Source organism: Mesoplodon densirostris, chromosome 7 (assembly GCF_025265405.1).
Source record: "Mesoplodon densirostris isolate mMesDen1 chromosome 7, mMesDen1 primary haplotype, whole genome shotgun sequence".
Taxonomy (NCBI): domain Eukaryota; kingdom Metazoa; phylum Chordata; class Mammalia; order Artiodactyla; family Ziphiidae; genus Mesoplodon; species Mesoplodon densirostris.
In genome coordinates this window covers 114,258,198-114,274,078 of record NC_082667.1, presented here as the reverse complement: position 1 = coordinate 114,274,078, position 15,881 = coordinate 114,258,198, and the positions used below count along the sequence as shown (strand labels likewise).

Genomic DNA, 15,881 nt, shown 5'->3' with positions numbered 1-15,881 from the left:
TGAAAACCAACAGCCCAGCAGCCCGTGGAGAGGGCAGAACAGGTTTGGAGCTTCCCAAATGCCCCACAGCCAGAAGACTGTCAGATCTGATCTGCCTGGTGACTCGCTTGAAAGCTGCATTCTCAGGTCTTCTCTTTATATAACATGACTCAGTTCACTGTACACACAGACCTGTAGCCAGGGCATTTACGGGGAACAGTGACAAGTGGCAAATGTTTTAACACCACAGCTGCTGGAGAAACATTATCGCTTGGAACTGCAAAAGGTGAACTAAAAAGCATAAATGGAAAAACTGGGGAAGAAGATGTCCCTAAGAGGCTTTGATAAGCTCTGAAATATTCCAAGACATTTACAAGGTCACACACAAAAGGGCTGTGCTATGCTCAGGAAAGAACTGAAAGGGCCTAATCTCTCACATCCAGCTAACAACCTTGAGTCTCTACACAAACAAGAAGCAGAGGCTAAGGCAGAGTTGTAGAAGGCATGCCACCAACACACACTCAGAGGCCATCAGCAAAGGCTGCCAGACGAATGGCTCAAAGTACTTAAGGAAATCTCTCTTCAGTCATTAGCTGACCACTAATGGTCAGTACTTTACTAGCCATACCCACCAAGGGATTCAGACTTTACAAAATGAATGCAGGAAACTCACAAAACAAAGGCAACAATAATACCAACAAAAGGCAACAAAAAGCTCCCCCTGGGAATGAGTTACTCTGATATGAGGAGCTGTCACATTATATCACTTAAAATGTCTGGTTTTCCACCAAAACAAGGGCAAGCAAACAGCAACGTATCACCCATATGCACGACACACACACACACAACAGTCAACAGAAACTGTTCCTGAGGAAGGCCAGATATCAGATTTATCGGCCAAGAAATTTAAATCCCCTATCCTAAACACATTCAAAGAACTAAAGGAAATCATGTGTCAAGAATTAAAAGGAAAGTATGAGAACACTGTCTCACCAAATAGAGGATATCTATAAAGAAACATAAATTATTTTTTTAAAAAAAGAAACAAATAGAAATTCTTGAGTTGAAAAGTACAATAACTCAAAACAAAAATTCGCCAGAGGGGTTCAACCAGAGATTGGATCTGGCAGGAGTAAGAAGCAGCGAACGTAAAGCTACGGTGATCCCCACGATCCCTGCTTCAACATGCATGAAGCTCGAAAACACGATACTATGAAAGACAACAGTGACGAAAGGTCACAAATCATATAAATTTACATTTACATAAAATGTCCAGAATAGGTAAATCCATAAGGCAGAAAGTAGATTCCTGGTTGCAAGGGGCTGGAAGGAGAGGGGAGTGGAAAATATTGCTAATGTGTATGAAGTTTCCTTTGGGCGTGACCACAGTTTAGGTCGTGGTGAGCGTTACGTGACCTCGTGAAATAAACCACTGAATTGTGTACTTTACAAGGGTGAATTTTATGCTGTACAAATTATATCTCAATACTGGTATTATAAAAAATTAATTTTAAACATATTGGTATTATAGTCTTATCTTTAATCCGTAAAAACGTTCGAGCTTTATTGTTGTATGAGTTATAAGCAGTGAGTGCGTATACCTAGGTCTATGTTTGGAGACATTTAAGTGATGTCATAATTAAAATAATTAGTCAATAGTCAGATTTTGGTCAGTTTTCCTAAAAGTCACATCCCAACCGTGGCCAGCTAACCTCCCGTGTAGAAGCCTATAGTTCTGAGGCAATAACTAAGTTTTTCCATTATCTCTATCAGCCTTAGCGACTTTAAATTAGCATAATGATGGTTAGAAATTGGTTTCCTATAGTGAAATTAGTGGTTGGTTGGTCAGAATAGTGAAAGTCCAAATGAGTTCTCTCGGGAAATCTGCAGAATGCAAGGTGTCTGAATTAGCCATAATATCCTAAAGATAACACCCTGGAATGAAAAGGGCACAGCAATTTAGGAAGGCCTGTCACCTGAACTCTTGGGGGTTATGCCTCAGATTTATCAAGGTCTTGCGTTGGAGGATTCTAGCTGCCTGATGCCAACTGAAAGGCGAAAAGAATCCTGCCTCTAAAACAACGGTTGGCAAAGTTTTTCTGTGAAGGTCTGTATAGAAATACTTTAGACTTTGTGGGCCATCCTGCCTCTATGAAATGATTCATTTCTGCCACTGTAACATGAAAGCAGCAACAGGTGACACATAGCAAATGAGCATGGCTGTGTTTCAATAAAACTTTATTGACAAAGACAAGTGAAGGACCACGGTTTGCCAAGCCTGCTCTAGAACCCTGTGTCTGCATCATCTGTAAGAACAGAGAGGAGACTCCATCAGGCTCATGCATCAGGTGCTGGCTCACTGCTGCATGTTTGTGCAAGAGATGTCTGAGCGTGGCTTTCAGGAGAGGCTGGGAGTGCAGCCAGCGAGCAGCAGCCAGCCCTCACCTCCCTCCCACTGTTCAGCAACTACTGTTACCCACCAGGAAGTACCTCACAGCTGTGTCTCACCAAGTTCACAAACTGATGTCGGTCCCTTTGCAGAGGTGCCTCCCTGTTGCATTAATGGCCCTATGATGTGGACTATGTAAGTGAATTTCATGTCAAAAACCAAGGAATACAAATTAAACTTGGGTTAAAAAAAAATGGAAGGGCATCCGATACAAAGCACACGTGAAGTTAGAGCCAGGCCAGGAGGGCCCCAGAGAGTTAGGAAGACTTGAAATCCAGCTCCAGTCCAGAACCCAGAGGGCTGCCCAGAAACGTTCTAAAGTACGAACTTGCAAAGAATTGGAATCATTCACGGCACCGGAAAAAAGCAAAAGAGTTAATCTCCCAAAACCAATTTTCTGTCGTTTTACAATTAGTTTCTTGACTTTCCTAATTGGATTTGAATCCATTTAACATTAAAGTCACTCAGAATTCCCCAAAACCAGCAACCAGAGTGCTAGGCACACCCCGGATAAGAAGTGACACTTGCAGGCCTCAATACTCCTACTGACAGGGTTATCCAACCAAGGCCAATGTAGTTTATCCTTATGGCTTAGGACTCTAGTGTATTAAGGAGAAAAATACCCATTTTATTATCCACTGCCAGTTGTGCTTCTTCTCTCATCAACCTATCCATTGAGAAACATTCCTTTGATAATATAACTATCATTGGAAGCTTCTGCATGTAGAAGGCTTTAGCGAAGAATGTCTCAAATTTTGGAGACTTAGGCAACCTAGGGATGCTCAGGGGAAAAAAATGCATTTGGGCCCTGCCGTCTGCATTTGTAACAAGGGCCCTTGCTGCTGCTGCTGCAGGTGACCCTAAGACAACACTCCCATGAGGTAGCCTAGCTCATCTCACCTGGAGCGTCTAGCTAACACCGCTGACCTTGGAATCTGGTGGTCCATCCGTGTGCTGAAGGAAGAAGCCAACACAACTACAATTTTGCCACCAATACCATATAAATCAATAAGCCACACACTGAGTTGAGAGTTGACAATAAAAGAACTAATAATTTAATATCCCCCAATCCCATCCCCCCCACCCAAAGAAAACCCCAGTAGCCTAATCTTTCTAAATTAGGCAGGCAAAGATTCATTCGACTCTACTGTACATCTGCTATGTATCAAGCATTGTGCAAGATACTGGGAGCTGCAGCAGTGATGATCAAACAGACACAGCCCCTGATCCTACCACTGGCCAGGAATAGTAAAGAAATTACCACCGGCACTCTGCAAATCAGCTATGTCTACAGAACAGACGTAGCTGTGATGGCAGAACAGAGGCACAGAAAGCTCCAAATGGGATATAACTTATTCTCAGGTGTGAGATCTAGAAATAACAGGATAAGGGAATGCACAAGTGCTCTCTGCCTCAGACCCTCCCAGCTCAGTCAGTAAAAGAAGTCTGGGAATCAGTCACTGGGCCTTAAAATTGAGAAATTAAAATCACAAAAAGCACAGGCCCAAGAGAAACTAAAACAAAAAAGACCTATGAGCACCAGAGGACTGGAGACAAGGTTTTAAACACAAAACTGGTACTTGGGGTCACCCAACTAGATGTCACAAGGTACCAGTCCTCAGGCCTGACCTCTCACCTCTGCACTCCCAGCACATCTCTGCCTGAAGCAACTCAAGGATGCTTGTGTCCTTGGGCTGTTCTGCATGCACACGCGTGTGTAAGAGAAAGAGACAGACGGGCAAGGCAGGAAGCAAATGATCCAGGGAGTGACTCGAGGCAAAGAGCCTGACAGAAGAAAACTTGTCATAGTTTAGTGGTCTTAAAACACATTTTTCGAGGTGTGTAATGGGGAACCCCTCTGGCCTTTAGCCTCTCGCATCTTCTCTTCTGATTCCAACCTCGCTCCCTGCTTTCCCTTTTGGGGAAGTCCTCTCTCCACCCTAGAATCCTACCAAGGGGGTTGACCTGCTTCTGCCTGGCCAGCTACCAACATATAAATAAGTGTGAACCTGGAGGAAAACACGACATCTGGTTTTAGTCCCTAAGGTTAACAGAGCAACCGCCCAGGCACCAGAGACCTCCGTCAGACCTGAGGTCAAGGAGGCAATGGTTGCGTTATGAAAGCAAGCTTACACCCGCCAGCAAGAGCAGCCCAACCTACTTTTGGCCAGGCCTGGTTTTTTCCTTTACCCAAGGGCAGTATGGTTGCAACTTGATACAGCTGCAAGGCAAGTCCTGTTAAATAATCAACTGTGGTTTTAAATGAGCAAGCCCTCCATTTCAGCATGTGGCTCCAACACATAAAATCAAGGAGATTTTCCCAAAGCCTGAGACGTAAGCTACTTACTGACAGCTAGAAGCTTAAGTACTGCTTTTCTTAGAGCATTAACTCCCACTAGCCAATGACTACACACTCTATTAGCCATGTAAATGAACATGTGTCCAAACCTCCCAAAGAAATCGGCCTGAGCTGCAGGGAAATCAGGTAGTGGGATTAAAGAAAAAAGCCACTTAGCCCCACCCCTCCTTTCCGTGTTCTTTTCACTGGGATTTCAAAGAAATGTGTGTTGGTCAAGGATGCTTGGACCAGGAAAGGACCAAATTCCTAGCACCCAGAGACACTCTGAGTGGTTGTCTAAGCTTTTCTGCTCCTTGACCTCCCAGAACCTTCCAGGCCCCTTGGGAGTGTCCAGCTACATCCAGCACCTGCAGTCAAGCTCCCCCAGGCACGTGCATCCCGTCCCTGCTTGCGTGGACCCTCCGTGCCTGATCACAGAACGGCCACCCTCAGAAAGGACACTCAAAAGCAGTTGACTCCTCGAACTTACCACCACCTTTGTGGCAAACATGTACTTATCCCGCAGCTGGAAGTCCCTCACTTCCTCCAGGATCACCTCCAGGTTCTCCCGGGACTGGAAGAAGTCTGTACTTCGGAAAACTGTGGAGTAGCCAGAGGGTTCGTGCCGTTCAACGTAGATGGTGTTTGGCTTGTCATAGGGATCGATTCCCCTGGAAGAAAAAAAAAAAGCAGTTGTCATCATCTCCACATTGAGCCGTTGGAGGCGTGGAGGTCCTGCCATGCAGACCATCAGTGAGAACTCAGGGTCACCATGGCAGCAGCTACAAGTGATGCTCTCTCTCTGTGCTGTAAACACATCCCTTTGGTGGCTCCTTGGCTCAGTAGAGAGGGAAAGGAATTGCCACTTGTCAAGTATTTTCTGCTGGTACTGTTATTTACAATGCAGCCTGGGTTTTGCTCCAGGCAAGCTCCGGCGGGGCTAGAGGAGAGGGAGAAGAAGGAAAAGAGAAAGGCAAGTGTACTGATCCCCTTGATGTCCTTCAGAAACGCAGGGCTCAACTCTCCCTCTGTGCTTCTGTCCACACTATCCCCCTCTGCCTGGATGCCCTCTGCATAGACTCTCATCTGCACATCTAAATCCTACTCGTCTTCTGAGATCAAGTGCAAGTCCCCCTCTTCCAGGAAGCCTTCCCCCATGCCCTTCTCCCATCACTAGCAATGCGTCTCAATTCCAAGCCTTTTTTATGAGTTCAAGAAAAGGGAGAGAACTGCCTTAAGTGGATTTTGGAATCAGTCTTCTCACTTTACTCAATGGAGCTTCTTACCCACTATATTATACCGTTCACCATAATGTGTCTGTCTGAGCTTCCTAGACAGAGTACAGATTCCATCAAAGGCCATGTTTTACATTTCTTTTTATCCTATAGAGTTCCTTGCTGCATTGATCTTTGCTGCATGGATCCACGGACATATTACAGAAGCTCTTCCAAACTGAAAACTGCAGAGTGATTAGATCAAACTACCTCAGAGAAGAATCTCTGCACTGGTGTGTCCGCAAAGAAGGGCCCTAAGAGCAGCCTGGGAGGACAACTGACCTGCCCGAGGTTTCCTAACATGCACAAGAACACCAAGGCCAGGCGGACCATTTAGCAAGAGGGAAAAACAGTGGGAAAAATCTGGAGGAGAGCTTCACAGTGAGGATGCAGTGATGACCCAAGGAGAAGCAGAAGGACTCATTAATGATTAATTCACACAAACCACCTTTGTACGGTTCTATAGACACAATGGCTCTCGGGATAATGAAGGCAATGATAGGAAATTCCTTCCAAGATGTATTGTCAAGAGCAAGTTCCAAGACAGAAGGGATGGGAAGGAAAAGAAAAGAAAGGAGGGAGGAAGGGAGGAAGAAGAAAAGAAGGGAGATAAGAGAGAAAAACAAAAGAGCCTCTTTTTGCAAAGGGGGAAGACTTGACTTTGGCCCTACAATCTGGAGTCTTGGTCAGACACTGGAGAAACCAGCCTGTCCCAATGAGAGAAACTAATGTTCACCGTGAGATGCTCTGTGTGCAGAGCAGGGGAGGGGTGGGGAGGACGTGCTCTCTTCTTTTCCACAATTAGAAGTACTGATTTATGGTTTTCTCAGGGTATATGCCCAGTAGTGGGATTGCTGGGTCATATGGTAGTTCTATTTGTAGTTTTTTAAGGAACCTCCATACTGTTCTCCATAGTGGCTGTACCAATTCACATTCCCAACAGCAGTGCAAGAGTGTTCCCTTTTTTCCACACCCTCTCCAGCATTTATTGTTTCTAGATTTTTTGATGATGGCCATTCTGACTGGTGTGAGATGATATCTCATTGTAGTTTTGATTTGCATTTCTCTAATGAGTAAAGATGTTGAGCATCCTTTCATGTGTTTGTTGGCAGTCTGTATATCTTCTGTGGAGAAATGTCTATTTAGGTCTTCTGCCCATTTTTGGATTGGGTTGTTTGTTTTTTTGTTATTGAGCTGCATGAGCTGCTTATAAATTTTGGAGATTAATCCTTTGTCAGTTGCTTCATTTGCAAATATTTTCTCCCATTCTGAGGGTTGTCTTTTGGTCTTGTTTATGGTTTCCTTTGCTGTGCAAAAGCTTTTAAGTTTCATTAGGTCCCATGTGTTTATTTTTGTCTTTATTTCCATTTCTCTAGGAGGTGGGTCAAAACCATAATTCAAAAAGAGACATGTACCAAAATGTTCATAGCAGCCCTATTTACAATAGCCCGGAGATGGAAACAACCTAAGTGTCCATCATCGGATGAATGGATAAAGAAGATGTGGCACATATATACAATGGAATATTACTCAGCCATAAAAAGAAATGAAATTGAGCTATTTGTAATGAGGTGGATAGACCTAGAGTCTGTCATACAGAGTGAAGTAAGTCAGAAAGAGAAAGACAAATACTGTATGCTGACACATATATATGGAATTTAAGAAAAAAAATGTCATGAAGAACATAGGGGTAAGACAGGAATAAAGACACAGACCTACTAGAGAATGGACTTGAGGATATGGGGAGGGGGAAGGGTAAGCTGTGACAAAGTGAAAGAGCGGCATGGACATATATACACTACCAAACGTAAGGTAGATAGCTAGTGGGAAGCAGCTGCATAGCACAGGGAGATCAGCTCGGTGTTTTGTGACCGCCTGGAGGGGTGGGATAGGGAGTGTGGGAGGGAGACGCAAAAGGGAGGGGATATGGAAACATATGTATATGTATAACTGATTAAATTTGTTATAAAGCAAAAAAAATTTAATGAATAGAGATTGTTCATTGACAAGAAGTTCAATTAAAAAAAAAAAAAAGAAGTACTGATTAAAGTACTTCCTCTACCCTAGAGGATATGCAAATTAAAACACGCTGGAGGGCTTCCCTGGTGGCGCAGTGGTTGAGAGTCCGCCTGCCGATGCAGGGGACACAGGTTCGTGCCCCAGTCCGGGAAGATCCCACATGCCGTGGAGTGGCTGGTCCCGTGAGCCATGGCCGCTGGGCCTGAGCATCCAGAGCCTGTGCTCCGCAACGGGAGAGGCCACAACAGTGAGAGGCCCGCGTGCCACACACAAAAAAAAAAAACACGCTGGATATTTTTGAAAAGGCATAGAGGAAGGGACCTTTACCCAGATACTGAGGTGGAGCTCACTTCTACTATTCCTTCGTAACCAAAAGCAGCAGCCAACAGCTAGCAACAGAAAGAGCTGTGACTTTCATCCCAATTCTCTTCCATCATCCACATCTGAACCTCTCCTTTCTGAGAGCTGCTCCCCCAACAAATTCCTGTACTTGGCAATCGCCCGCCTCCCACTTTCCATGCTCACTGACCCTGACTTCCTGTCCTCTTTACCCTCATTTGGAAGTTCCAAGCCTTGCTCTGTCCCTGAGCACAGTCACTGGTCCTCACTTGGCCTCACCCACCTCACTTACAGCCTTTCAGGGGTGCTCCACAGAGCATCCTTGAAACCCGCCCCCATGGCTCATCCTCTGTCCTGTCTTGCCAACCTCCAGCTCTGGATAACATAAATCACTGGTTTTCCTCACCCCTGCTGCTCCTAGGCTACCAAGCATCGTTGTACAAAGTGTGCCTTTATTCTCTGAGAGGTTAGATTACACTCTCACATATTATGGGGAATCCTAGGAGAAATCCCTCAAATAGCCTGAAATTCCCTGACACCAGACATGTAATTGTCTACAGTAAGACAGGCCAGCCCCTTCCCCTAGGATATCTATCTGCATGTCTGCACAGAGGCAGAAGGTACAACAAAAAAATTCCCAAACGTGAAGCTTCTTTATTTAGTAATCCTGCTGGTTTGCCCTCTTAATATATGATTCTCTAAACAGAAAAAAGAGCAATTTGTCCCTTTAAAGTTCAAAAAAAGCACAAAAAAAAAAGTTCTAATGTACAACCTGGGTAGAGGTTGTACTCGGATGAGAGTGTGGTTATAATCTCTCTAAGACTCTACGACCTCTGCCCAAGGAAAATAATGAGAGTCAGAAAGAGCTGCCCTCTACAAAAAGGAAGTCCAGGGCTTCCCTGGTGGCGCAGTGGTTGAGAGTCCGCCTGCCGAGGCAGGGGACACGGGTTCGTGCCCCGATCTGGGAAGATCTCACATGCCGCGGAGCGGCTGGGCCCGTGAGCCATGGCCGCTGAGCCTGCGCGTCCGGAGCCTGTGCTCCGCAAGGGGAGAGGCCGCAGCAGTGAGAGGCCCGCGTACCACAGAAAAAAAAAAGGAAGTCCACTGGAGCCTGAAGATACTCAGCTGTTAGGCCCCTCTCTGCTCCATCCTTTACTGTCCTTAATTACTAAGGAAGCAATATGAACTCAAAGACATTCCTCTTCAAACACACAGCTAAAAGACGTAGAGACAGGATCTACATCTTGTGGAGCCACTACATTTAATGAGGACTAAAACTACATGTAAAAGTAAAAAAACCAATAACAAACTGGAAAATATAAATATAAATGAACACACACATACAAGCTCTTTCATATCACAAATGACCAATCTCAAATATATAAAGAGCTCCTGAAAATCAGTAATAAAGAGATGAACAATCTAATGGAAAAAGGGCAAAGGGCATGAAGAGACACGTCCCCAGAAAAGAAGTAAAAATGACCCTTAGGTTAAAGGATGTTCAAACTCATTCATAATAAGAAAAATGCAAATCAAAACCATACCAAGGGACTTACCTGGTGGCACAGTGGTTGCTCCCAATGCAGGGGCCCAGGTTCGACCCCTGGTCAGGGAACTAGAGCCCATATACATGCCACAACTAAGAGTTTGCATGCCACAACTAAGGAGCCCATGTGCCACAACTAAGGAGCCCGCAAGCCTCAACAAAGACCCAGCACAACCATGTAAGTAAATAAATTAATAAAACAAAATTTTAAAATACAACTATACTGAGATACTAACACACTGGCTGTGGAAAAAGGCATAATTCTATGTTGTTGAGAATGAGTGCAAAATTTGACACTTTCTATAGAAAATTTGGCAAAGTTACAATTTCAATGCTTTAGTCACTGGGAATATATCAGTGCAAAACTGAAAAAAAGTCCATGCCCTCGTGTAGTTTTATTCTATTGAAGAAAGACAAATAATAAGCATAATAAGAGTATATTAGGATGTGATGAGTGATGTGCAAAAAAAGAACAGATCAGGCTACAGCAGACTGGGAATGACAGGAGTAATTGCGATTTTAATGGGATCCTTAGGAGAGGCCCCATCTGGAAGATGTTATTTGAGCAGACTTGAATGAGGTAAAGGAGCAAGCCACAAATATATCTTTAGTAAAAGCATTCTAGACAGGGAAAATAGCAAGTGCAAAGGCCCTGTGGTTAGCTGGCATTTAATCTGAGAAAAGTAATGATGCACATGAAAGGGTTCAAAGTAGAAGAACAACATGATCTGACCTGTTTTTAACAGGATCAATACGGCCATGCTGAGAATCAGTTGTAGAAGGACAAGAGTAGAAGTAGAAAGACCAGTTGGATGATTAATGAGTGACAGCAGTGACTTGGAGTAAAGCAGTAGCTGAGTAGTGGATCCTGGGTATATACTGAAGGTAGAGCCAAAGGGATTTCCTCATGGACTGAACGTGAAGCATGAAACAAACACGGAATCAGTCATGACTCAGAGTTTTTCACCTGAGCAACTAGAAACTGAAATGGGGAAGATGACATATGGGTAGGGCTGATCCAGGGTGGTGAAGATCAAGAGGTCTCAAGTGTGTGAATGGTTTGACTTTTTCCCACTGACCCACCAAGTCCACTCCTGGGAGTCTGTCCTACACATTCGTCTGCATATGTACAAATTCAAGATTATATACATCATCCCCGTAACAGTAAAAGACCAGAAGTGACTAAGACCAAAACAACCTCTTAAAGGTTAGCCCTGTTGATTTCACTTTCCTTCTCAAAAACCTACAATGGCTCCCCATTGCTTTCAGAATTCAGTCCAAATTCCTTTATCAAGCACTGCAGATTCTGATACCAACATCCCTTTCCAAATTTCACCCAATACACTGTCCGAGGATAAGACTCAGGGTTCTCCACCCAAGCACCACAATGCCTCGTCTCTGCCTTGGGCCATTCTGTTCCCATCTGGAATTCCCATCCTGCACACCTCCAAACAGCCACACCCTACCTGGTGTGCACATCCTGGATCAACAGTAACCTCCTCCGTGGAGCTGCCTATGACCCATCTGGAAGGAGCATGGCCCTCCTCTGGCTTCTTATGCTATGTCCGTGGGACTTCATGCTTCTTTCATGATGTATGTTACATGCACAAAATGTCTCTTCTTCTCTCCTAAACTGCAATCTCCTTAATAACTATATCCATCAGTTATTCAACTTCTTACATCCTAAAGCATGTTTTATATTCAGCAGACATTCAAAAAAAATATGTTATGAATGAACAAATGAACGAATTTTAGAGAAAAATCCCCACTTCTGATATGATGCTCTAAAAATGAAGGTCTTTTAGAAATTCTAATACATGCAAGAGCTTCAAGATTCCCCTGGATTCCCTGACGGACTGAAAAATGCAAAAGCTCTGTCACTCCCGTCACAAGTTATCTTCCTTCCTCACCGCCCCCCCAAACCCCTGGGGAGTCTGTTATACCTGCAGCTCTCATTCCCAGGTCTGGAATGTGTCTTTCCTGAACCAGATGCTTCACATTTCAGGGGAGGGCAGATTGGCCCTGCATGAAGGAGCTAGAACTGAAGCAAGGGGATTATGTAACTCAAAGTTCTCAGGTGGCACGACTTACCAAGAAACGGACTTCACATGTTCCTGAATCATGATCCAGGTCTGGCCAAAATCATCTGATTTCCATAGCTGCAAAGACCAAAGCGACAAGGGGTCACGATGTTGCTTTGGTGTGATGTAAGATCCCTGAATGGCATCACCCGTGGAAACCCCCTCCTCAACAATACGTCCCCTGTGAAGACAGGTGGGGAGATCACATTACCCAACCCGGTTACCCTACGTGCCAGCAAGGGCAGGAAGCGCAGGAAGTTCACCTTCGCATTCTTCCCCATTCAGTTACTAAGGTCTCAGTACCTCCGTATGGGAAGGAAGGAAAAACGATTGCGACTTGTCTTCCTTTAATGGATTACCAGAAATTATATTTTACTCAAGACTGACCCTCAAGTGGTGGTGAAAACAAAAGGATTATACTCAGTACTTCTCGCCTGGGAAACAGTGTCCTTAAAAACCCATAATGGGGGCTTCCCTGGTGGTGCAGTGGTTGAGAGTCCGCCTGCCGATGCAGGGGACACGGGTTCCTGCCCCGGTCCGGGAAGATCCCACGTGCCGCGGAGCGGCTGGGCCCGTGAGCCATGGCTGCTGAGCCTGCGCGTCCGGAGCCTGTGCTCCGCAACGGGAGAGGCCACAACAGTGAGAGGCCCACATATCGCAAAAAAAAAAAAAAAAAAAAAAAGACAAAACCCATAATGGGACACAGTGATGAAAGCTGAACGGAGAGGACTTAGGGAATCCCCTGAATACACAGGGTGTGGCCATGAGTCACTGACTTGCTGATCTTTGCCCCTCAACTTCCAAAGACAAAACCTGAGGGTTCCTGTGACCCTAGGGACCAGGAAGTAAGAAGCAAGAGACTAAAAACAACAATAATCCACCTACACAGGTAAACAGCCCATACTTGGGTTACTCCCTAAGGCGAGTGAAGATAAACAGGTCATGTTTTGGTTAAACAACCTGCAAAGAAAAAGAATCGTTCCAAGGTTCCTCTGAGCAAAGCCATTTGAAACTCATCATGAATCCAATCCTACAGGGCCAACAGGGTTCACAGGATTATGCCAGCTCAATACTCTCGACTTGGCAAGTTTTAACCTTGAGATAGAAACTTACCCGGGCTCTGTCCCCATCTCTCACCTTTCCTTCAAATCCAGGTTAAAGGAAGAAAATGCACAAATTTATATTATATTCACGCACACACATGCACTCATGTGCACGCACACGCGCACACACACAGAGCAAGAATATTTAAGTGAATCGTAACTTCAAATAAATGGTAGGCAAGGGCTTCCCTGGTGGTGCAGTGGTTGAGAGTCCACCTGCCAATGCAGGGGACATGGGTTCGTGCCCCGGTCCGGGAGGATCCCACATGCCGCGGAACAGCTGGGCCCGTGAGGCTGGGCCCGTGAGCCATGGCCGCTAAGCTTGCGCGTCCGGAGCCTGTGCTCCGCAACGGGAGAGGCCACAACAGTGAGAGGCCCATGTACCGCAAAAAAAAAAAAAAATGGTAGGCAAGGGCAGTATGTTTAAGGTGGAGGATGGGAAAGGTAGAACAGAAATTCGACAAGAGGTCCCAGCACAGCTCTGATGCCAGCCTTCCCTACCTGGCTCTCTTTGATTTAATTCCAGAGACCTGATTTACCCCCAGGACTAACAGAGGTTTCCCTGCAGCAAGAAGGGCCTGATGTGTAACTAACAGGGCCTGCCGGGGCTGGGTGTTGTTCCCTGGCTAGGATGCAGACCCAGGGTGCCAGGGGGATATAGTTTTCCACAGCCGTGGGAAGTGAAATAGTAGCTACAAAGGCTCAGCCTGAGAGAGGAGGAGGGAGGGGTCGGGGGAGGTCACTTGAAGGACAGGCGATCCACTGGGGCAGAACAGAAACCTCAAGGAGCCCCAGCTGACCGTGTTCCGGAAGCTCTCTTACCTGCTTGTTGGGGTGAGACCTGTCAAAGCCCAGGAGAAGGTTAGAGGCCTTGCTGTGCAGGAGGAGGTCAGCTGCCCGGAATGGGATGGAGAAGCCTTGGATGGTGTTGCAGAAGTCAAACGTGGTCCAGAGGTACTGGGCATAAGCATCTGCAAAGATGTACTGCAGGGCGAGGAGGAGAGCTCAGAGCAGAGCCTGGCCGCACCCCGAACACCCCTTCCCCAACAGAGTTTGAGTGCCCACGCATGCAGAGGCCAGGGGCCGGCACCCTCGCACATGGTTTTCCTGCCATCTCCTGGCAATGAAGAGACTCCGGGGCACACCACACGAGGCTCGGCGAAGGAAGGGTGCAGACGGGCTGCGCTGAAGCCAGATGGTGCTCTTGTTTACCCAGGTAATGAAGTGAGTCAAGCCTTTCTATTTTTTCTTTCAACTGACTTGGCCTTTCTCACTCCCTGGGGGGGTCACCCGGTCACAATCAGAGGGCAGCTCTAGGAAGCCGGGCAGAGGAGGCCTGCTCTCCAGGCTGGCTGCACATGGAGGGGCCTGCTCACTATCCGTGCATCCTCTGACACACCTTTCCAGGAAGACCCCTGACATCACACCCACCCAGGAAGCTTAGCTTCCCCTTCTTGCCCCTGTGCCAGGTGACAGGGCAGCTCTGAGGACCCAGTTGCCACTGGGGCAGGCAGACTCACTCTGGAGCACAGCAGGCAAGCAGGGGCCTCACCTTATTTTGCTTCCCCACGGGTGAGTGACTCTGAACAAGTCAGGCTGGAGAGTGACTGCCGGCCTGAAGAGTTCTCAAGGGGAAAGGATCAAAGCAATTCAACTGAACAAATGTGCCCCGAATATTCACCCTGGACCAGATGCCGAGGGTGTCCCGGAGAAAGCAGAGGACCCTTCCTCTTAAGCACTTTCCAGTCTAATGTGGGAGAAAGACGTGTCTACAGCCAACTACAATGCAAGGGGAAATGAGACCAACTGAGAAACCATGGACAGAGTCCTATGAGAGCACAGACTACAGATCAGTTCCGGTTTGGGAGATGGGATATTACTCCATGGAAGATTTGGGCCTTGAAGGGCAGACAAGACTTCCACAGGGAAGGAACTCGCCAAGTCGAGGGCAGTTTGAGCTTGGGAACAAAAGAGGAAGGAAAAAAAAATACATTATGGGTTTGATGACAGTGTTGGGGCTTGAGGGAAATATCAGGAAATAAGGCTGGAAATCCCGGAAGGTGGCAGGTCTTGCGTGCAGAGAGCTGGAGGACGTCCCCTGCTCCCAGGAGCACAGGGTGGCTCAGAGGACGACTGTGACCCAGAACCAGAGCTGGGGGGGACCCAGCGCCACCAAAACTCAGCCACTGACATCCTAGAAATCACTGATGCAAAGGAATCAGTCCAAGGACGCTTTCCCTAATTGATTCCACCTGCTCCAGACCCAGCTTCAGCTCGGAGCCCTCTCAGCACCAACAGTTTCAGCCTGCAGAAACAATCTGCACTTGTCTACACATTGCTTTCTTACATTCCTGCTCTCTCTCCACATCCAGTCTGTAAACTTCCCAGGCATGTGTTTTATGTGTTCTCTCTCCTCTGTTTCCTCCACAGCATCTAATGTAAAACTCCAAACTCTGGAGAAGCCTAATTAAATCTAACTCTAAAGGGTAGTAAATGGTATGCAAGCAAAAACTAGCAGAACCAAAGGCAAAGTGATAAAAACAATTATGACCCAAAGAGGACCATCATCATTGGGGGCATAAAAGTGTCCCCTAGAGATAACACAGCCCATCTTCCTGCTCTGAAACCGTCTTGGTTATTGGGGGAGGGAGTGTTCTCTCAGTTTGAAAAGTTTTCTCCAGAAACACCTATCCCATGGCTGCCTGCAGTTTCACATTTGAGGACCTAGAAATCACATGTCCGGCCACAGAACG

At 46.2% G+C, this 15,881-nt stretch overlaps 1 protein-coding gene across 1 annotated transcript in view; it reads right to left on the bottom strand.

The window, feature by feature from the left end:
* The window catches only part of SORL1 (sortilin related receptor 1), a 159,341-nt gene that overhangs the window by 115,062 nt on the left and 28,398 nt on the right, over positions 1-15,881 (bottom strand). The window contains exons 4-6 of the mRNA XM_060104032.1: positions 13,951-14,112; positions 12,036-12,103; positions 5,257-5,437 (exon numbers count right to left, since the gene is read on the bottom strand). Of these exons, the coding sequence (XP_059960015.1) occupies positions 5,257-5,437; positions 12,036-12,103; positions 13,951-14,112 (411 nt within the window). The remainder of the gene's footprint in view (positions 1-5,256; positions 5,438-12,035; positions 12,104-13,950; positions 14,113-15,881) is intronic.